This window comes from Cheilinus undulatus, linkage group 13 (assembly GCF_018320785.1).
Source record: "Cheilinus undulatus linkage group 13, ASM1832078v1, whole genome shotgun sequence".
NCBI classification, from domain to species: Eukaryota; Metazoa; Chordata; class Actinopteri; order Labriformes; family Labridae; genus Cheilinus; species Cheilinus undulatus.
This window is the reverse complement of record NC_054877.1, coordinates 18,706,390-18,729,533: the sequence shown is the minus strand read 5'-3', so window position 1 is coordinate 18,729,533 and position 23,144 is coordinate 18,706,390. Positions and strand designations below refer to the sequence as shown.

At 36.7% G+C, this 23,144-nt stretch overlaps 3 protein-coding genes across 4 annotated transcripts in view; 1 reads left to right on the top strand and 2 right to left on the bottom strand.

Annotated features, from left to right (window-relative positions):
* Positions 1-857: 857 nt before the first annotated feature.
* Positions 858-3,201, bottom strand: LOC121519745 (chemokine XC receptor 1-like). Its single transcript, XM_041802613.1, has 2 exons — positions 3,085-3,201; positions 858-2,935 (listed from the first exon to the last, which is right to left on the bottom strand). Exon 2 carries the CDS (start codon positions 2,914-2,916, stop codon positions 1,903-1,905), a length of 1,014 nt encoding a protein of 337 aa, XP_041658547.1. The 5' UTR covers positions 2,917-2,935; positions 3,085-3,201; the 3' UTR covers positions 858-1,902.
* A 128-nt stretch (positions 3,202-3,329) lies between these two features.
* xcr1b.1 (chemokine (C motif) receptor 1b, duplicate 1) lies at positions 3,330-12,420 on the bottom strand. Its single transcript, XM_041802625.1, has 2 exons — positions 12,381-12,420; positions 3,330-6,857 (listed from the first exon to the last, which is right to left on the bottom strand). The coding sequence occupies exon 2, from the start codon at positions 6,845-6,847 to the stop codon at positions 5,804-5,806; it is 1,044 nt and encodes a 347-aa protein (XP_041658559.1). The 5' UTR covers positions 6,848-6,857; positions 12,381-12,420; the 3' UTR covers positions 3,330-5,803.
* A 1,265-nt stretch (positions 12,421-13,685) lies between these two features.
* Positions 13,686-23,144, top strand: part of fyco1b (FYVE and coiled-coil domain autophagy adaptor 1b) — a 31,198-nt gene continuing 21,739 nt past the window's right edge. For both annotated transcript variants that reach the window (XM_041803518.1, XM_041803519.1), the window contains exons 1-5: positions 13,686-13,743; positions 14,473-14,564; positions 16,128-16,234; positions 18,549-18,674; positions 22,178-22,284. In XM_041803518.1, the coding sequence (XP_041659452.1) occupies positions 14,504-14,564; positions 16,128-16,234; positions 18,549-18,674; positions 22,178-22,284 (401 nt within the window). In that variant the 5' untranslated portion in view covers positions 13,686-13,743; positions 14,473-14,503. The remainder of the gene's footprint in view (positions 13,744-14,472; positions 14,565-16,127; positions 16,235-18,548; positions 18,675-22,177; positions 22,285-23,144) is intronic.

Sequence of the window (23,144 nt, the reverse complement as noted above, 5' to 3'; positions counted from 1 at the left end):
CATAAATGCTTGACTTTTGAGTTGAATAAATTGACACATAGCACTACACTACTGTTGTTTTTTTTTTTTTTTTTAGATTTTGGGATGAACTGCCTCTTTTTAGGGAGAGAAAAATGATGATCAGCACTGTAGAAGTGGCCACAATGCCACTGTTCAGCCTGAAGCAAATAAAATTTAGGTTGAATAGGTGTGCCACCCCCCAAAAATGTATTACCCCCCTCTAACTTGTTTCTGCAGCCGGGTCTATTCCTGCACGTTAACATATCTGGTAAAAATAAAGAAGAAGAAGAAGAAGACAAAGAGGAAGAAGAAGAACTGAAAACAACACATTGTATGCTTTATTCTTTCAGCTTATAGCCTATAAGTCATTTACTTGAGATTAAAAAAAAAAAAGCTTAAAGACAAAGACACAACAGAGTATTTGCCTTTTTTAAGGTAATATGCACTATATTAAAAAAACTGATATCAAATTATTGCCCAGCATTTTAACTGTGCTCAGTTTAAAAATTGAACGTCTACATGGGGGTGCACCCAACATACATTTTTGTATCAACAGCTGTTATTATTCACTGTTATCTACTGTTAATGTCCATATATTTCAAATTAATTTCAAATTTTTAACATTTTTTTCCAAAAGTGGTTAAAGAGGAAATGTCTTCTCAAGTAACTATCTCAACACCATGTCCTCGCTTATGCTGCTTTTAGTCAGTACTCACACTCTTTGTGGGACTTTCAGCCGTAGAAAGTATTGACACAGCATTTTCAATTTTAAAACCTCCAATATTCCTGCATGTTAACATATCTGGTAAAAATAAATTAGAAGAAGAAGAAGAACTGAAACAGAGAATGATATCCCATCATATTTTTATTCAAAGTCACAGCACAGCAAATTTTATTTAAAGAGCTTAGTAAGTTAATACAAAACATTATACTTATTTTTTTTCCAGCTATATCACATTTGTCATTTACTTAAGATCAAATAAATTTATCTTAAGTCATTTTTAAAGACAAAAAATGAAACTGATTTTGAATAATTACACGGTATCTGAACTGTGTTTAGTTTCACAAGTAAATTTCTACTTGGGGGATGCATCCATCATACATTTTTGGATAAACAAGGCTAACAAGTTCCTTATTCTAATCTATCCACTGTCATCATCAATGAAGGCATGAGAAGCCCAAAATATATCTTAAAAAAAAAAAGAAACTCATTGTGCATTCGAAAATTTTCATGGTTTTAGGGGTAAAAATGTCAAGGGATACTTACTTAAGAAAGTAAAAAACAGAGAAATATAAAGTAAAACCATTAAATATACTTGCATGAAACATAAATTAAAGTGAAATTATGAAAGATTAATAACAGGAATAATTATTATCTACTGCCAGTTCATGTTTATATCAATATTTTATAAATAATTTAAAAACTTGAACATTTTTTTCAGAAGTGGTCAAATGGAAATTGTCTTCCTAGCAACAGTCTCAACACCGTGTCTTTGCCTATGCTGCTCTTAGTTAGTACTTCACTCTTCATGGGACTTTCCCCCAAATAAAGTATTGACACAACATCCTCAATTTGAAAATGTAAAAAATTCCTGCATGTTAACTTATCTGATAAAAATAAATTAGAAGAACTGAAAACAGAAAATGATATCCCACCCTATTTTCATTCAAAGTCATAGCACAGCAATGTTGATTTAAAGTAAGTTAAAACAACACATTATATGCTTTAATTTCTTTCAGCGTATTTGTCATTTACTTGGCATTAAATAGAACAAGCTTAAAGACAAAAACACAACAGAACATTTGTATTTTTGAAGGTGATGCACTTAATTGAAAAATAAAACTCACATTAAATAATTTCACCACAGCATTTGAACTGTGTCCTGTTTCAAAAGTGAGAGTCTACTTGGACGGTGCATCCAACATAATAGCTGAGCTCTTTGCTGTGTAAGCTACATTTTGAATTACAGAGGTGCTCTGGCCATTGCTTCTCTCTGGGACGTACTTTGAGGTTTTGTTGCAGTGTAAAAGTTGCAAGAGATCTCTGCGCAACTTCTGTGAGAGCATGCACAGCAGAGGATTCATACAGCAATGAGAAAAGGCAAGGATACGACAAATGTCGTAGGCCATGTAGAAAACTTCAGTTGCATTGCAGCCTGCAGGTTCGTAAAAAGATGCAATGAGAAGTATAATATTGTAAGGCCCCCAGCAGATAAAGAAGGCTGCAACAATACACAACACCACCACTACAGTCCTGCATGTTTTTCTGTTTGAAGCCTGCAGGACTGTTCGGAGGATGGCAGCATAGCAGAAAACTATGATGGCAAATGGGAAGATGAAGAGCAGGGACATTTGAAGATAATATCCCAGGCTGACATCATGCTCAAAAAGCTCACATGCTGTCTCATTGTTCCATGTGTCTAGCACCTTTGCTCTAAAAGCATCTCTCACAGACGCAGCAATGCTGATAACCCAGGCAGCTACGCAGGAAACTATTGCACATCTCTGCCTTGTTAAAGGGTTGATCGGCCGGCTGTGCAGCACCACTCCCAGGAAACGATCCACAGTCATAGCAGTCATCAGAATGACGCTACTATATGTACCAGCATAGTATGCAGCAGTCTCAAACTTGCAGGCAAAGTCGCCAAAGACCCAGTGATGGAGGTGATAGACGGCCCAGAATGGAAGAGTGATGGTGAAGATCAAATCGGAGCAGGCCAGGTTCAGGATGAAGAGGTTTGTGACATTTTTCAGGTTCTCGTGGACGACAAGAACACACAAAAGGAGGATATTGCCTATGAGGCTTAAGATGAAGATAAAAATAAAGAAGGCCCCACTGAGGGTATTAAAGTCAAACGTCTCATCACAGAAAAATCCCTCATTGCCAGTATCATTCACATCCCCCATCATGTCCATGTTTGCTTTTGTAGGTTTCCTAAGGAACATAGGCGCTAAAGTCAGGTTGGTATTGTTATAAAGGAGCAGACAACAGAATTCAGCTTTAAATGAAACATTATAAAATAATGAACAATGATAAGGTAATTTACTTTTTGATATGAAGAGTACATGTTCTGAGAGACTTACCCTGAAGAACAGCTGCTGCGGCTTTGCTGAATTGAAGTGTGGATGAAAAGTTAAAGAGTGAAAGAATGGTTCCTCTTTCAGTTCCACGTGAAAAAAGAACTGCTTCATCAGTTTAACACTCTAAATGTGAAAATGCTGTAAATTAAAGCCAAATTCTTAGAATAGCAATGGCTCATACAGCATTATCTGGTAAAAGCCACCATGGGTATTTCCTGTACTTAATAAAGACACAGAAGAAGTTCAAGTCAGTGATGTTATTTTATTGTAAAGAATTAATGATGACAATGTTATCATAATGGAAAGTATTACAGAAAATGGTTTATGTCATAATACTCAAACAACAAAATATTTAGACAGATATGATTTGTTTTTGCTCGTACGGGAATACGAAATGATTAAACCAAATCACTTTTACAATAATTCAAACAAACAAACTTTAACACATAAATACAGTTTTCTTATTTGAAAGCATGATCTACTGAGGCTCCTAGCTGTTAGGCTGTGCCCCGTACATGGAATCAAGTCCTTCAAATTGGCGACCCGGGTTTGGGTTTGACCTACGGCTTCATTCCCCCCATGTCATTCCCTCTCTCTCTACCTGATGTATGACACTACTGTCTTGCTCTCTTCAAAAAAAGGCAAAATGGCCAGAAAAATCTTTTTAAGCATGATAAAACTTAGTAAATTACATGTAATTGTCATTAAACATAAGCCTTACACTCCTACAAATACCTAGTATATACTCAGTGACATATGAGAATAAATGCTGCCATAATTACATGAACTGTTAATATAAATTTAACTCATGGATGACAGATTTACAAAGCCTCTATTATGGAAGCCCATTTCTGCCACTTTAAAAAGAAAAAATGTAGAAGTAAGGCAATTAAAAACAAAAATTACTAAATAATAATTATTAGACACAAAGTTGAAATTATGAGATTAAAAGTCCTAATTATGACTTTTAATCTCATCATTTTGACTTTTTATTATAATTATGACTCTTTAACTCATAATTTCGATTTTCTATCTCACAATTTCAACGTTTTATCTCACAATCATGACTTAGGACTTCCATACTCTGGTGACTGCACAAGCTGAAGAAATATCATACAACTTTTATACTTTTTATTTTTTCCCGGCCCAGATCGGCCAAAAAGAGTTAAAACTTTTATATACAAGCTATTTTATAATCTTATTAAGCATGCTCCTTAATATTTGATTTTATTTCAGGGAAAATCACCTACAAAACATTAAAAAATAAGTAAAGGTGCATATCTCCCCCTATCCCTTTAACCCTATTTTCAAATCTATGTAGCTGGCCAGTCCAGTAAGCCCCACACCCACACTCCCACAAAAAAAGGAAAAAGAAAAAAATAAGAAACTGTATAGGTCAGACAGGTCAGATCACTTTCTCTTCCACTATTCTTGATGACAAAGTTGGCCCTCCTTGTTTTTTATTGGTTGGTGAAGGAAAAGTGACACTGACGGGTGCAGCAGGGTTAAAAAAGTTGAACTTTCAGCTGAGGGCTCAGTGAGAACAGTGACAAAAAAACAGCTGATGTAGGGTTAGGGTGTTTCTCTTTGTAAGAAAGCTGAACTGCAACATCTGCAAGTGGATGCTTTCAGTGACACAGACGCCACATTCACAAATCTGAGTAAATTTGTGTTCATAAAACAAAATCATTTCCACATAATGGTTCATTCTTTCATGTAAGATATGATATGAGAGCCAGCATAACAATACACGCACTTTCCCTCAAAGAGTGCAGTAAGTTGTTAGTTACAGGCTGTTAGCAGTGTTCATTTTGGCAACTATCTTAAATTTAAATGCCTTTTAGTTTTGGTGCTATTTTTAGTCATTTTTCACTCTTTAAAGCTTTAGTCTTGTTTTGGTCGACAAAAACTCAAAAGCATTAGACCAGTTTTAGTTCTTAAACTCTATATGGACAAAACTATTCGGCCACCTGACCATCACACCAACAGATAATAATATTGTAATAATAATAATATTGTACTCATACATGTACTTTAACATGGAGTTGACCTCATAAATGCTGTATTTATGAGGTCAGGCACTGATGTTGGACGAGAAGGCCTGGCTCACAATCTCCATTCAACTTCATCCCAAATATGCTCAGTGGGGTTGAGGATAATAAATGTTTGCAAATGGAGACTGCATGGCTAGGTGCTTGACTTGATATGCCTGTGGTGACAGGTTTGATTGAAACACCTGAACTAAATGATTAACAGGTGTGGCCTAATACTTTTGTCCATATAGTGTATGTTAGTAAAGGCTTTTATTTTCTTTGAACTAATTGTACTAGTCTTTGTTCAGTCTTCCTCGTGGAAAAAAGGTGGTCAACAAACACATTTAGTCATAGATTTACTTGACAAAATTAACACTTGTGAGTTTGCACGGCAACATTAGTTGGAGTGATTGCCAAGCATGGAACCAGTAGTCAGTCGCTGCATGGAGAAAGATTGTGAAGGAGAACACGTTTCATGGGGCAGTTGTTAAGTGTATCTTTACATGGGTATGTTGCACTTTTTGGCATTGCATGCTGACAAAAATTTTGCCATTGTTACCAAATATTAAGAATGAACCACAAAACAGTATGTTTAAAGTTTGTATTTCAAGCAGTTTTTGAGTGCCAATGGGATTTTTCAATCAGGATTTAGGAGATGAAGTTAAGGTTTTCAGATTTCTCTTTTCAAGCTACATTGAGAACTCTTCTCCACTTGTGATAGACGTGATCGTGAGCCTGTTTGGCCTGTTGCGGATGCTGTTGTTGTCATTGCGCCAGCCCTTCAGCATTTTCTTCAAGTGGTTTTTGAATTTAACACCCACAAAGACATAAAACACCGGGTTTAGGCAGCAGTGTGAGAAGGCGATGAGTCGGCTGATGTAAAAGATATAATCCAGCTGTTTGGACATTTCACAGCTTGAAGTGACGGCATTCGAGTCAACAGGGGGTCTTGGCCAGAAATAAAAAGACTTCAGGAATATTACCACATTGTAAGGAGTCCAGCCTACAAAGAAAACAATCATCAATGTAAAAATCAGCTTTAGAGTTTTGTTCTTTCTCCTCTGAGCAGTAGGACGCAGCAGTCGGCATATGATCTGAGAGTAGCAAAAGATGAACACTAATGAACTAATTATAAAGAGGGTATTTTGCAGGTAGATTCCCCACAGGCTCCAGGTTGAGTTTGAGTACACACAGTAAAACTGGTTCTGGACTTCAGTGAAGAAGAGGGCTGGACTTGCGATCAAAACACTCACTACCCAGACGACCACACACGCTAGAACACTGAACCATCCTGTGGTGGACACTAGGCTCGACAGAGGATTCATGACTGCTATGTAACGGTGGGCAGTCATCAGCATGAGGAGGATACCGCTACTGTAGAAGCCAATACAGAAGACAAAGTTGACTATTTTGCATGTAACGTTCCCTAAAGTCCAACCGTGTGTGTGGTAATAAGCCCAGAAGGGTAAACCTGCGGTGAAGAAGAGATCTGACACAGCTAGGTTCAGGATGAAGGCGTTGGTGAGAGACTTTAAATTCTCGTACTTCGCCAGAATCACGATGACCAGGATGTTGCCAAACATGCTGAGGATCATGACAATGGAGAAGAAAATTGGAGTGAGGCTGGCTCCAAACTCGGTGACGCTTGTTTTGTCACACAGTTCATCATTATAGTCTTCGTCATAGTTGTAATAAGTTGTAGCGGAGGTGGTAAAGTCTTCAGTTGTGGCCATATTGCTTCAGCTGGAGGAAAAAATTAAAAAGATTTATTGAAAAGTTATATTAAAATTATAAAACATACAACTGATACAGTAAAGTATGCAAAAATAAAGATAGGATTTTATCAAAACTATGTGACACATGACCTTATTATATCTCTGCACAGTAACATTTAGGAGCAATAATAATGCTGTAAACCATCTTTACACTACATTTTTAGGTGATAATGGGAACCTTTAGCTGCATTTTGGCAGTAAAGTGCTGTGGGAAAATATTTCCCCCTCTCATTCCTGATGTTTTTGCATAGTTATAACACTTAAATGTTTCAGATAATCAACCAATTTTGATATCTCACAAAGACAACCCAAGTAAATACAAAGTGCAGTAATGATTTTATTTACCAAGGGGGAAAAAAACCTACCTGGCCCTTGTGAAAAATTAATTGCCCCCCCCCCCCTTGTTAAATCATGAATTAAGTGATTAACCACAGTTCTTGGAAATCTGAGTTCCATTTCACTGGCCACACCAAGACCTGATTACCGCCAGATTTGTTGAATCAAGAAATCACTTAAATAGAAGCTGTCAGACAAAGTGAAGTAGGCTACAAGATCTTAAAAAGAAACGCATCATGCCACGATCCAAAGAAATTCAAGAACAAATGAGAAACAAAGTGATTGAAATCTATCAGTCTGGAAAAGGTTACAAAGCCATTTCCAAGGCTTTGGGACTCCAGTGAACCACAGTAAGAGCCATTATCTAAAAATGGAGAAAACTGAGACCAGTGGTGAACCTTCCCAGGAGTGGTCGACCAACCAAAATGACTCCAAGAGAGCAATGACGACTCATCCAGGAGGTCACAAAAGAACCCAGAACCACATCCAGAACTGCAAGCCTTACTGGCGTAGGCTAAGGTCAGAGTTCATGACTCAACCACAAGAAAGACGCTGGGCAAAAATGGCATCATGGGAGAGTTCCAAGGCCAAAACCACTGCTGACAAAAACAGAACACAAAGGCTCGTCTCACATTTGCCAAAAAACATCTTGATGATCCCCAAGACTTTGGGAGAAATATTCTGTGGACTGACGAGACAAAAGTTGAACTTTCTGGCGTGCAGCCCATTACATCAGGCGTAAAAATAACACAGCATTTGATCATGCCAACAGTCAAACATGGTGGTGTCAGTGTGATGGTCTGGGGCTGCTTTGCTGCTTCAGGACCTGGACCACTTGCTGTGATTGATGGAACAATGAATTCTGCTGTCTACCAGAAAATCCTGAAGGCCAACTTCTGGCCGTCAGTTTGTGCCCTCAAGCGCTCTTGGGTTATGCAGCAGGACAATGACCCAAAACATACCAGCAAGTCCACCTCTGAATGGCTCAGAATAAACAAAATTAAGGTTTTGGAGTGGCAAAATCAAAGTCTTGACTTAAAACCAACTGAGATACTGTGGTGTGACCAGAGGTGTCAAAAGTATTCACATTCATTACTCATTACGAGCGTTTAAAAAGACTTCTGTAGAAGTTGAAGTATCAACTCAAGCTTTTTACTCAAGTAAAAGTGTAAAAGTACTGATTTTAAAACTACTTAAAGTATAAAAGTAAAAGTAATGTAAGGGGGAAAAAATGCCATTAAGGACAAAAGCTTAGGCCTCTCCACAGGGGCCTATAGCGCACTACCCCACCTCCCCAAAAAACATTTTTTCCAAAGGCCATAATGACTATAATGTTATATTAAAATTTTAATGTTGAAAAATTTGGGATGCACCTGTTTCAGCCGCATTTATGCCCATTGAAAATGAACGCATTTTAGTACAATGCAAATACATTCAAGAACCAAATATGTGTACTACCAACTTCCTCGCTGGTGTTTGGTTGTGACATTTCACTCGAGTTCATTTGAGTCTCTGCCACAGACATCTTCATACTAGGCTACACGTGTCTGCTATTTCCTTGCTGGAGTGTGATGTGATTTGTGTCCTGCGCAGGTGCAATGGATTGCGTACAAACCAATAGGGTGTCGGAATGGTATTGTGTTTATACTTCTCATCCAACCACAATCAAATTCACTCTGTCTGGATGGCGCGATTTATCTGGGTAGGTTTTTGGGGGGTTTCCTTGTGGTTTTTTTTGAACGATGACAAGCCAGAATAAAAACAAACTGAAATGAAATAGGAGTAACGAGGCTGTTTTTAAACTGTAAGGAGTAGAAAGTAAAGATAATTGCTTTAAAATGTAAGGAGTAGAGGTAAAAAGTAGGCTGAAAAATAATTACTCTAGTAAAGTATAGTACCAAAAATGTCTACTTAAGTAAAGTAACAAAGTATTTGTACTTAGTTACTTGACACCTCTGGGTGTGACCTTAAATGGGCAGTTCATGCTCAAAAACCCTATAATATGGCTAAGTTGAAACAATTCTGTGAAGAAGATTGGGTCAAAATTCCTCCACAGTGATGTAAAAGACTCATCACCAGTTATCGTAAATGCTTGATTTCAGTTATTGCTGCCAAGGGTGGCACAACCAGTTATTAGGTTCAGGGGGCTTTACTTTTTCACACAGGGCTAGATAGGTTTGGGTTTTTTCCCCTTAATTAATAAAACCACCATTTAGAAACTGAATTTTATATTTACTTGGGTTGTCTTTGTGATTTATCAGAATTGGTTTGAAACATTTAAGTGTGATACATATGCAAAAAACATCAGGAATCAGAAGAGGCAAATACTTTTTCACAGCACTGTACATATACATGACAATAGCAATTTGGTTACCTGGACATGGAAAATTTTTGAAATGGTTTCCGAAGTGGAAAATTTTGGATAAACACCTTCTCAGTCCTCATGTAAACTGGCAATAAGTAGTTACCTCTTAAAAAGCAGACTTTTTTCACATTGTAGTTCCAGTCAAGTCATGCACGAGAAGGTGGACTACAACAACAGTGGTATCAAAATATTGACTTCTGAATGTGAAACTTTTTTTAATAAATGGAGATGAAAAATCCTTACATTTTTAGTGAATTGTTTTTGTGACTATGTGGCCCTACAGGATTCACTTACATTAGGCTAGGGGTTCTCAAACTTTTCAGCCAGCAGCCCCCAAAATAAAGGGGCTAGAGACCGGGACCCCTACTAAACCGAAATGAAGCATTCATTCATTGATTTATGAATGACTTGAGAAAAAAATGTGGTTGAAGCACAGTTGAACACAGCCAGGCAAATTAAAGAATAATTATTTGCAGACTTACATTATATAAGGTTTTTTCCAGTATTGCCTTGATTTCGGCATAAATCTCACTAAATGACTATGTTTTTATTTTAAATTCTAATTTTCTGCATACAGTGTTTATCTAAAGGATAAAATTGACCATTTAAAAACATTCTTTATTTTTTCTATGGAACACATCTGGCGACTCATCTGGTCCCAACCCTCTTTGAGAACCACAGCTTTAGGCAGTCTGTACTGTGCCCAAGCATGTTTGACCCCCAAAGCCCAGTTTGTTTGTTTAGTGTGAGTGTGCAGTAACACCTCAAGCACAGTTGGAGGAGAAGGGCTTCAGCATGGTACAGTTGCCTATTCATACACTTAAGCTCTGGTGCACAAAGTGGATGTGACACATAATTGAGAAGACAAATCCTTTCAATTATCATTAAAACAATACTAGACTATTAGAAGGCTCTATCTGACAGAAATTCTCTGTTTTGTTGCTCTGAGATTGCACTCCTGGTAAAACAAAGCCTGACATGACACATGAAGAGATAACAGTGCTCAGGCACAGCAGGGCCTAGCGCAGTGTGAGTACAGGCCAACAAGGGACTGAGGACAATCATACTCCAGAACAGCTGGGCAACTGGGCCTTGAGTGAGTGCATCCTTAGACTCTGGCAGGCTTAACACTGCTCCAGATGAGGATGGAGTTTGTTTGTTGTGTCAGAAAGGTGAATCTATGATGAAAAAAGTCCTTGAAAAGGTCTCCTGTTGATATTGAATTCTTATAGCTTGATGATTATGAGAAAATTGAGTTGTGCTTTAGAAGAGGAAGCTTTTAGTTGTAGATTCTGTCTGCAAAGCTTTTGGGATAAGACAGAATCTAATGTTAAAGGTTGAGCTGTACAGGGAACATGCATCTTTATAATCACTGGTAATTAACTGGGTTGTTGGACTACTGCTACATTTCTGTTGTCTTATTAACCAATGAGGGTTAGACTTTTTGTAAATGAAAGTAAATCAGTGAATCAACCAAATCATCAATCAACTGATGAATAAATAGTTTTGTACGTTGTTTTCTTATACAGAAGAACATCAATTCAACTAAAGTTCAACTTCTTTCTTGCATTAATCTTTGTTGAGTACAATATAATGGAGTGGTTTTGATTTTAGATTTGCATCAAAGTGTAGTCTTTAAATAAAATTGTTAATGCACAAAATTTCATTTTCAGATCTAATAAAATAGTTGTACTTGATCAAATATTGAACTCGTAGTTGAGACAGTTTAATGACAATAACTGAAAAAAATGATAATAAATTGGTTGTGAAAGAAATATACATCTTTTCATACACTTAACACATAGAAATTATTTTTCCAGCATTTACCTTTATAATATTATAATCAAAATAACAATATTATATTAGTTTGAATTTTGTTTTCTCTTCTTCTGTACATACAGTATGTGAATAGTTTGGGGGTACAATGCAGTCACTTCTACATTCAGGTGAAAAGAAGCACATTTGAAGGATCCAACTTCTTAAAGTGCACTACTAACAAAGACTTACAAGAAAACACTGAAGAAAACTGCTTGTTGGAACATTTTGTTGTGTCTCATACCACCCAACCCAGTAATAGTATAACCCAAAAGGACATTTATGTTTGCTGACTCTTCAGTTTTCATGTTTCTTTGAACTGCTGTCATATGGGGTGACATCACTTTGTCAGACCAGTTTGAGTTTCAGCTCGATGTTTCAACAGGACCAAAGCTTACTATTGTGCAACAAAGAGAAATCTAAATCAGGAAACACCCTATAAGCGCAAACCTGAAATTATGCTACTACTGTATCATTGTAACTTTTTTTTTAGTGTTGCAGTGACCACAATAAAATGACCTCAATGATATCCATCATAGAGAAGTGTTTTTTGGATTGTACACCAATGTCAAACATGAACCGTGTCAGCTTTAGCAACATAACTGCAGTATTCTCTCTTATCAGTATTCCCAGTATTCCCATAGAATTAAATATAATTAAGAAAGCGGAGAAATTGTAGTTTGTCAGAAAATTATTCAAGCAAAATTGATGGAAAAAAGAATCACTGACCAAACTTGGAATCTAGAAATAACAGCTGTAAAGCTTGAAAAATAAAATGAAAAATATTTGCTTATTCGTGTTTGAATATTTTTTCTATTCCAACGTTTAATGTTATGCAGGGAGAAAAAATAATATAGCAGTCTTTTTGTTATTGTTTTCTTTGTTTTCGTCTTTGCTGAACACTGGCTGAATGACACAAAACCTAATATTTCAGAGAAAGATTTTTCAAACAAATTTAAAAATGGTAAAGTTTACCTTTCCAGTCCGTTTACAGGCACAAATGTTCTTCGTGGACATGAGTCTGAAAACACTGAGAACCTGGAGTCATCCCTTAAATAGTAACCACAAAAGTGAACAGAAATTGTAACTCATTTTCAGATCCACACCTGATGTTTACGCATGCATGTGGCAATACCTGTGCGATTCAGTGGGAAGAACTTGTTCCAGCTCAGTCAATGCACTTTGGAAATTTTTAATTTATTACATTACCTTAAACATGAATAATTTCAACTATAAAGGAAAAAGAGGCAATTTTTCCATAATCTATATAGTGGAAAACTCCATATTTTTGCATTTGCACCTCTTCTGCAAGGCCTAAAAAAATTAATTTTCACAAAGCCTTTGTCTGTCTACTCACTTGTAGATTATAAGTTGTTTTCATTGCTATTGCACAGATGTATAAGGAATAAATAGCAAGGAATGATGAGAAAATGATGCAGAGGGATTTTTCGATATTTCACATATTTTTAACAGATTATCTAGCTAAATATAACAAGAAAACAGCTTTAGAGAGTGTTTATCATGGTTGCATTATAGCTGAACATTTTTACAGGAGACTGTTGCAACTAAATTTTAAAAATTAACTATAGGATTCTCTTTTTTAATACAGCTGTCTGATGATTATTTTTGATGATCTTTCACCTGCAGCTGCCCTCTAATGCATTTTGGTGTTTTGCATCTGAATTTCTGATTGTGTTCCTCGTGTTTCATGTCTTTTTGCCTGGCTGCAAAGCAAATTTCCCTTAGGGGACAATAAAGTTGAAGTTCAAGAAGATGAAGCATAAACATCACACAATAGATTTTTTTTCCTTTCTATTACACTATTACATTCAATACATAGGCTACGAGCATCCCCCTTTCTGTATATTGTTGCTTGATGCCCTCTCAATGTTCAATGTAGCCTATTTAAGCTTTTTTAATTTTATTCATTGAATATTTAGCTTATTTCACCACAGTGATTTAAATTAATAAAAAGATGACCCTCAAATAAAATCAGAAAAAAATGAGGACTATGCCGTTAACCAAAGATATTAATCAAAGCATGGGTCGTTTTGAAAACACTATGGACCCACAGAACAGTTCCAGATCTATTTCCATGTTATTCAAAGTCTGGCCTGTCTTATAATTGATCAAATATTGAGCTAACAAAGCACGAGGTCCGTCTCATCTGTTTATTTACCGTTTCACTTTTCAACCGAACTTGGATGGTCTACTGCAGCAGCAGCGGGCGCTCATTGGCCGTTTAACCTATCAATCACTCACAAGACCCGCCCTTAGCGTTAGCAAGTTTCTGCTGTATCACCTACAAACTGGGCACTCGGGACCATTTTAACACCAAGTACGTGTGTAATTTACCAATTTATATATTCTAGAAGAGTTTGGCTTTATTCACAACCTTGTTACGGGGCTGTGTGTGATAATTTAACTATAAAAAACGGGAAATGTGAATCTGAGAGCAGGTGCATGCCAGATAGCTCACGCCAGCTCTCATATCTCGATGTTTATGTCGAGGTTTGGAGGATTTTCACGCTGTTTAAGGAGTGAATGAAGTCACTTTTGCTGGTTTATCGTGGACAGGGCGGAGAAGAGCAAATAAGTCATGGTTTAGTGGTATCTGATAAGGACACTGTCGCTTTAAACAGTGATACGCGTTCACCTGTCGTCATGTTGTACTTACCTGCTATGACATCTCTCTAATTCTGCTAACTTTATTTAGCTAATGTGACATCTCATATGTGTCAGCTGAAACAATCATGGAACCTTTATTTATTTATATAATATATCTCATCTAAGAAGGCCACTTTGGTGTGTGCTGTCGTCGTAGAAAACTGTGATTTACCGCACAAGTGAAACTATTTCATGTCAGTACTATTTTAATGCTTACATCACAGCTCTAAGAGCTTGAGCATTATTTTCTTCTTCTGTCACCTGCTGTTATTGTGGTTTTGAGACTGGCACAGAGGGGGTGGTTGTTTTTAGGGACCCTTTACAGAAACTACTTTAATTTTATGTCTTTTAATTTCTGTCATAATAATACTAAATTCTGTATTTCAAATCCCACTTGTAGTACTTCCTGAGTACACCGCCCACGTCCCACAATGGCCTCCTCCTCATCAGTTGGAGATAATCAACTGCAGAGGATAATCAGAGATTTACGAGGTAATAAAGACGTTCACATTTACATTCAGCATCTCTTGCACAAGGTATTTCTTGGTAACTAAAACAAACAAACAAAAAAAACCTGAAAAGTGACTAAAACTGTATTCTGTGCTTACAAAAAACTAAATCAAAAGAAAATTGGGAAAATTAGAAATTAGAAAATTAGACAAAATTTGCTTTTAGTTTTAATCTTTGATAGCAGCATACTGAATGACAGAAACAACCAAGCCTGGCCAGTGCAACATGGTCTGACTTAAGACTTCAAACAATGTTAACTTTAGGTCTTGAGTTGTGTACAGACATCAAAATTGAATAATAATAAATGCATCAGGAGTAGCTGATTTGAATTTATTTTTAAAGATTGTATGACGTTTACTTTTCCTGACCCTTTAGAGTTTCGCCCCTAAGAAGTATTCAGAATTGCCAAAGATCTAACACAAAAACTACAGTTAAAATACCTTTTTTAGCTAAATAAAAACAAAACTAAATGCCGGTTTAGCTCACTGGGTAGAGCAGGCACAGAGGCTGTTGTCCTCAATGCACTGGTCATGGGATCAGTTCCTGGTCTTGGTGCTGTTTGTTGGATGTCTTCCTGCATTCTCTCCCCCCATGTTTCATGACCCGCTTCAGCTGTCATATCTAAATAAAGGCAAAAAAGCCCCAAAAATGACCTCATAAAAACCCTAAACTTAACTAACAAACCAGCAAGTATGACTTGCTATATGACTAAAAATGTCAGTTGACGTGTGACTAAGTCTAGCTTAACATTGAACCTTAGTGACTAAAACTCTGATGAAAGGTAAGTTTAGTTTTTTGTGAATGACAGTAAAAAGAGAGTAAAATTTAATTAAGGGTTTTCAGACATTGAAATTCTACAATATTTACTATATACTGTGGGTTAATCTGTAAAAACAAAGCATCTGTAGCTCTTCTGCCTATCAGTTATAGAAAGCAGGTTTGGCAGTGTGCATATAACATACTATCATGATTTTGCACAAGATTCAGGCAACGAGAATAAGTGTTTCAACTAAAAGACTGAAATGTAATCACTTTCTATGAACACAGAAACGACAAAAATGTGTCTTAAACTAAGAAACATTGCATTCTTAAGACTAAGATTAAATGTAAAATTAGCTGTTAAAATGGAAAATGCAATGAAACCACAAAAATGTATTCCTTATCATGGTAAAATGGAATAACATTGTAATATATGGATGTCTGTCTACTGAGGGCTTTTGGACATCATAGATTTTTGTCACATTTTTTTTCCAGGCAGACATTGGTAACTCACAGAGATTAGTTCTGTAGCCCACTTATGGGTCTAACCTACCAGTTAAGAGTCACTGCTCTGTGGTTTATGGCTCTGTGTGGCAGGATTTCTTTTGTTTTCTTTTGTATCAATCATCTGTAACCGTATGTACACAGGCAATGGATCAAAGAGGAGATAGTTAAATTGTATGAAATATAAGAAACTGCATACAAAAGTCTTCCCCCTGAAATAGTCACAACATCTGTGTCCTGTACTTGTGTACTTTGTTATTAATGCTTTCCTGTCTTGTTCAGACGCTGTGTTGGAGTTGAGTAGAGAACACAGGGAATGTGGCGAACCTGTGACTGATGACAGTGCCAACCTGCACAAATTCTTCTACAAACTGGAATACCTACTACAGGTGAGGTGCCATAGTATTTAGTAAAACTGTATCAAAAGTGTGGAAAGAGTTTTGTCATGGCATTCAGTTAGAAGATGGCAATGCACTGGCAACTAAGGGCCATTTTGTAAGTAATAATGACAATAGGAAATAAGAATAATTACAAAAATAATAAATGTCTTTTATTTATAGGTGCTTTTCCCAGTAAAGGGAGAGTTAAAAGAATAGAATTAACAATGAAATTAACAGAGAATTAGACATAGCTATTGCCCAAAAGGAAAACAATCAGACTGATGAATATGTCGAGATCATTTAACAGTTGCGCACTAGAAATAAGGGAGGTGAGGTGTCTCTACACTGAGCATTTTTTCTTTTATAAGGGCACAAGCAACTTGTGTTTATTCCAAAAAATTGAAAGATTGCCATCTGACTCTTCACAGCAGTGATTCCCATCTCCTTTTCTGTTCCTAATGGGGCAGGAGATAGTGGATAGTGGGATGTGTCTTTTTTGTTAAAGCTTTTATAGGGGGGCACTGCTGAATGGGCTGAACATCGACATAGGCTGTTATTGGCTCTGTTGACAGACATTGGCAATTAATGTGGCATTCCAGTTTATTGGATATCAGTAGCTGATGTTTATCTGTTGTGTAACTATAATATCAGACTGCTGACTCAGAGAATTTTTTTTTTTTTTTTTTGTGGGCAGAAGAAATCAAACTCTGATTTGGAGTGATACAACAGTGATACAACAATTTAAATACACCCCATTATGTTTTTCATTTGATAAACCAGCATGTTACAATGTTACAATGTAATTTAGCAGATGCTTTATCCAAACCTGACGTACGGTACATTCAAGAGTAAGCAAACACAAGCAAAGATCTAGACAAGGAGAAACAACATTCATAAGTTCTACAAAGTGCTTCAAGTCCCTTTGGACATAAGTACTGCCATGCAGTGTTAAAGGCAATGCACATGGTGTGTAAAACATTTTTTGGGAATAAATGAACATCAACATGGAAAAAAACAAATATCAATGTGAGATCTCACATCATCACCATCAATTAAATTGTCTTCACAAACAAAGACCAAAGTACCAAGTACTAGGTCACTCGCAAAGAGCTGGGCACAAAAATCCCCAAAGTAGAGCAGGTTAGTGCAAGCCAACTGTAGCTGGGAGACTCGTTCTACCACTGGGGACAACAGTGGAGAATAGTCTAGCTGAGTGCGTAGTGTTCTATAAAGAGCTGGGTCTTTAGCCTTCTCTTGAAAGTAGAGAGGGACTCTGCGGATCGAGTGGGGTAATTCATTGCACCATTTAGGGACAACAGAAAAAAGAGTCGGGCTAGTGACTTAGGAGCCTGATGTGCTGGAAGTACCAGGCGCTGTTCACTGGCTGAGCGTAGTGGGCGAGAAGGAGTGTAGACCTGGATTAGGGATTCCAGGTAAACAGGAGCAGTTTTAGTTACTGCTTTGTAAGCAATGATTAGAGTTTTGAATCTGATGCAAAGTGCAATTAGAAGCCAGTGTAGAGAGTTGAAAAGAGGAGTGGCATGACCTGTCTTGGGTTGGTTGAAGACCAGACGTGCTGCTGCGTTCTGGATCATCTGCAGAGGTTAGACTGTCTATGCTGGGGGACCTGCCAGTAATGAGTTGCAGTACTTCTTTGTTCCATTACTTCTTTGTTTAATTACAAAGAAGTAATGGAAAATAACTTTTGCACTGGAATCATCAAACAGCTAAATTGTTAATTCAAACATCTGTGTCTGTATCTTCCCTTACCAAACAATTGGTTAATCTATAGTTTATTTTCATGAGTTAAACAAAAAATATTTTTCTTTTTGCTCATTACTGTTAGACTAAAACAAAAAAATGCAACAAAATAAAAAGATTACATCACTTTTAGTGGACTCATCCTCACCTCAGGCATATGTATCCTATGACAAAGTGATGTGACTAATTCCTTATGTGGCTACAGTCATTTAACCAATCAGCCATGGGTCAGATACCCTAAAAGTGTAGCACTAATGGTTCCCCTAGGTGCATTTATCCTCAAGCTATTGTGAGCAATTCTACCCAAACGTGAGTCATGCCAACTCCTCTGTTTGGTGTATTTGCAAGACCCTAAGAGGTGTAACCATGAATATCACACCACAAAGGAAACGTATCCATGGCCCTTTAGAGGGGTCTTAACTCTACATAGGCAACCAAAAAATGTGTTTAAATTTAAATATATGTCAAAGACACAAAGCAGTATCAGGCAGAGCTGCCATGGATCTCCAGTCAGTGTTATTCAGTGTGATAAAATAATCCTGATCTGCCGTGTGTTTTTCAGTTTGATCAGAAAGAGAAGACAACCTTTCTTGGTCAGAGAAAAGACTACTGGGATTACTTCTGTGACTGCCTGATTAAGATCAAGGGAGCTAACGACGGCATCCGTTTTGTAAAGTCCATCCCCGAGGTAATCTTCTTCTGCAACACACACACACACACACACATGTTGTCGCCCTCTGTGCCTTGGCTCTCTCATGGCGTGCAACACTTGCAGACTCACAAATACTCAGTGACTGTATAACCATGTGACTAATCCTCTGCTCAGTCAGGTACAGTAAGACCTATGCTGCTAATTTACTTGCTGCCTTAGACCTGTACCTGCTGCACTGTACTGTTTTTACTGCACACTCTGACGAAGGATCTACTTTGGTGAGCTTTATAGTGAAATTCTTGTTGTGAAGTAGTCTAATTTTTCATCTGTGGCTTGCTTTATATTCAGAGTGTCTGATATCTTTGTTTGTTTTTGTTTAGAAAGCTTAAAGAGTTTCTGTTTTTACCAGAAAGGATGTGAAAGGGCAGTAATTTTATTATTACTGTTTCATAATATCTACTCAGTAAGGCTAAAGATTGAAATACAATGGAAAAGTAGAGCTAATAGTTTGCTGAAGCGTAAGGGTGTACTCTTTACACTTTATGTAATGCTTTACTGGCAGGCCCAAGCCTAACAGGAAATGAATGAATTGTCGCTTGACTCAAATGCCTTTGTTTATTTTCCATTTAATGCTTAATCATTCAATTAAGAAAAAGTGTAAGCTTTATTCTCTAAAATATGTTGAAGTATCAGATACTCAGATGTGAATCTTCTTTGTGATCCTAAAGAAGGCTAAACATGCATCAAAAGTAAATGATTTTTATCACTTCCTGCCAGCCAACAGTCCTTTATTCATAGTTTACTTGTTTGTTTTAATGACAATACTTTATTAGAATTCACATCTGATATCTCTTTTGGTTAATGATACAGATTAGTCTGTTATGGTCCAGTGTAGCTCTGCATCAAAGTTTTTTTTCATTATTAATTCATCTTTCTGATTACTGGGTGGTCCATGTCATCTAACAATACAAATGTCCTGGGTTCGATCCCCAGCTCCCACAGTCACTTGTCGATGTGTCCTAGGACAAAACACTTAACCCCAATTTGTTTGTATAGATGTGCATGAATGGGATTAGCTAACACTGATGGCTGCTTTACGTATCAGTCTTTGCCATCAGTGTGTGAATGTGGAGTGAATGGGTGAGTGTGACCTGCGGTGTAAAAAGCTTTTAAGTAGTCAAACGATGAGAAAAGCGCCAAACAAGCTCAAATCCATTCCCAGTTTACTATATTTTCTTAATTACTATGCTCATGACAATGTCTCAGAGCCCAAAATGGTCTTGAATTGTCTTATTTCATCACAACAGCACTCTAAACAAGCCATTATCAAATATTCTCCCTTAAAAACCTGTTTTCCAGGCTGAGTGATGACCTGAGTGAACTAGTCCTGATTTACTATCCTATTTTAAATTCAGTTCTTATTGTTACTGATACATTATCAGCATGCTAGTGTGCTTTCACCTACCTGACGTTCAAGGTTTGCATTTTTTAAATGTAAAAGTAACATGGGCTTACAGATCATCTATTAAGTGTTTGAAGTATTTGGTAGTTCTATTGAAATTATTACTTTTTGTTCATCTTGTTCCTGTCAATCAGTCACTGTTGTAAACGAGCCTCCAGCTGGTGTCCGTATGGGAGATCTGTGGGCCTGTTCTCTTACTTAAATCCCTCCATCTGCTTATGTATGGAAAAAGTCTGGGCTTACCAACACTGAAGATGTAGGTTTAGTGTCTGCTCAGTGTTTGCCTTTGAACTTTGACATCCTCGGATGTTCAGTGAAGAAAAGCAGTTCAACAAAATACAGTTCAACACGGGGGTCATTCGACAGCAAGATCTGAAATTAGTCAATAATTAAGACAAACTGTCACAGACACTTTTTTGGTGGGATTTGATTTGAATTTCAAGCCAGAAAAACCTGAACACACTGAAGCAGCTTCACAGATGCCCTTGTTTCCTTTTCTCTGTTTTATATCACTGAAGACCAAACATCTACAGATTCTGGGCTCACAGTGAAGAATAAAACAATTATTTAAAGAAGTCATTATTGACCTGAGAATATGGAATAATATGCATTTTATTATTAACTTTAATGCTCCTCATTTGATAGAGTTAGAAATAAAAAACAAACAGACTTGTCAATAATAAAAACAAGATTAAAGAATCAATATTTGCAGGACAGTAATTATGAAATAAACACTGGTTTATGCCTAGATATTATCAGTGGTCGTGAGAGTTGTTATTATTCTCTTTTCACTGGGAAACTCAACATTTGTGTAAGCAAAATTTGCCAAAATATTACATACTTGGGCTTTTCTAGTTTTAACAAAAATGTAAATGCAAGGTGGTTTGATAACTTGATTTTAAACTTAAAGAGTTTGTGAAATCATACTGATGCGTCACAGGCCTGATTCCATATAGATGCACAGTATTAACGGTATCGGCAGATAATAGTTTAAAAAGTGAATTATTCTTACTCTTTAAAGTGTGTTTTAAGTACTGACATCCTTTAATTTTTTCAGTTTCAAACGTAAATTGTGTTTTAAGGGCTGAAGTTTCAGGTCTGACATACATTTAAATGTTGGTTTTGGCTAAATATTTATGTAAATATCAGCATATTGGATGCCAGCAAAAATCCAATATCATGCTTTCTTAGAAAGAACAGCTTTTCTAAGATGAAAATAAGGTCTTAGACCAAGGTTTCTGATCGAACCATCCTGCTTTATTACACTGCCAGACTTAGCACTTATTTTATGAGTGTTTTAAGGTCACTCTCTTAAACAGAAATAAAGAGGATCCTTTAACTTTCAACAAGAAAATCTTTTTTTTAGATTATAAAGTCATGTAATTACAAGAAATGTCTCTGAAGTTTTGAGTTTCTTAAGCTGCTAACTTACAAAACAAAAACTTCTACATTTTTCAGTTTTTAAAGTCATAAATGTAAGAGAACAAGATCTTTTTGAGATTATAAAGTCAAAAACACATAAAGCCATTTTGCCTGAACACTTCCTGAAGTTGAGATCTTAATCAAATCCTACTTTTTTCTGGAACTAAGCAAAAAGGAAATAGTTCTGATTTTAGGCCAGAATCATCAAGTTATCTTTAGCATCAGGACTTTGAAGAGACATTGCTATAAACTGAGGCTATTTCAGAATAAAATGATACACTGACAGTGAAGATAACCTTTGAAAAAAACATTTTTTTTTCTGGAAAATTAACAGATCCTTTTTTATTTTATTCTTTTAAGGGGCCTTCGTTCATTTTGACCATATCAAAAAAATCTGGGATTTCAGGGATCTGGGTTGCATTTTAAATACCATTGTAGTGAAGTTTACATGCCTGATTAGCTGTAGCTTGATTTAAAATCACCTTCATTTAAGTCAGCTGGGGAAAAGTATTCTGAATGCTTGTCTATTTTATAGTTTGACTTGTGTGACCTGACTATAAAACAGCACTTACTGGGCACCAAAATGAGCCGGCATCACAGTGAGGTAATGTCTGAGTGTGCAACACACTAAGTGTGTATTTTTGTGTGTCCTCAGCTGAAGACATCACTCGGAAAAGGAAGGGCCTTCATCCGCTACTCACTGGTTCACCAGCGTCTTGCGGACACACTGCAGCAGTGTCTCATTAACCACAAAGTAACAAGGTAAGAAAACAGGCTGGTAAACACAGTAGACTACTGTTACTGATCCTTCATGATGTCTGCACAGGTCATGTGGTGGTATAGCCTAACAGGCTCTTTTATTAGGAAGTGTGCCTCTCTCTTCCTTATTGTTGTCTCATTTCTGTTTTTGCAGAAAACACAACAGCCACATTACCAAACTATAAACACCCACTGTCCATTCTCACTTCCTCAGCCTTTTATCGGCCCACATTATATCTTTTCCCCTATAATTGACCAGGAGCCATTTTATGATCTGCAAAAACAGACCTAGAAAGCATTAAGGTGCATGCTGTTTAAAATAAACCACATCAATCTTTAAATAGCACATTTAGCATATTTAGATACAATATTATTTTAAAAAGCCTATTTTGCTTTCTCTAAGCTTGCTTAGACAACTTCAGTTTGTCAAATCAAGTCACATTTGAATCAATACATAACAGTTAAACTGCTGTACAGCCAAAGCAGGCAGAGGCATTGAGTCTAACTGTAATAAAACACTAAGAGTACCCACATAGACAATATTTCACAATATGAAAATAATCAAAAGAAATAAATAAAAACTATAAACATGATAATGGTAATAAAAGAATCAATTGAAAATATTAGTCTTTATTGTAAAGATGGTGTTGTTACATCATTAAATGAAATACCCCCCACAAAAGCAGAAAACACCTCTTTGAGCTGATCAAGGTCCTCCACACGCCAACGCAGGCAAGGTATCAAAAATAGCAGGTAAAGGTAGTTCGATGTAATTAGTGGTGACAACTATGCCCTGCATAGTCCAACGCCTACTCATGGTTCACCCCGTAGTAGCCAGGAAGTGTTTCCCTATGTGTAGGTTT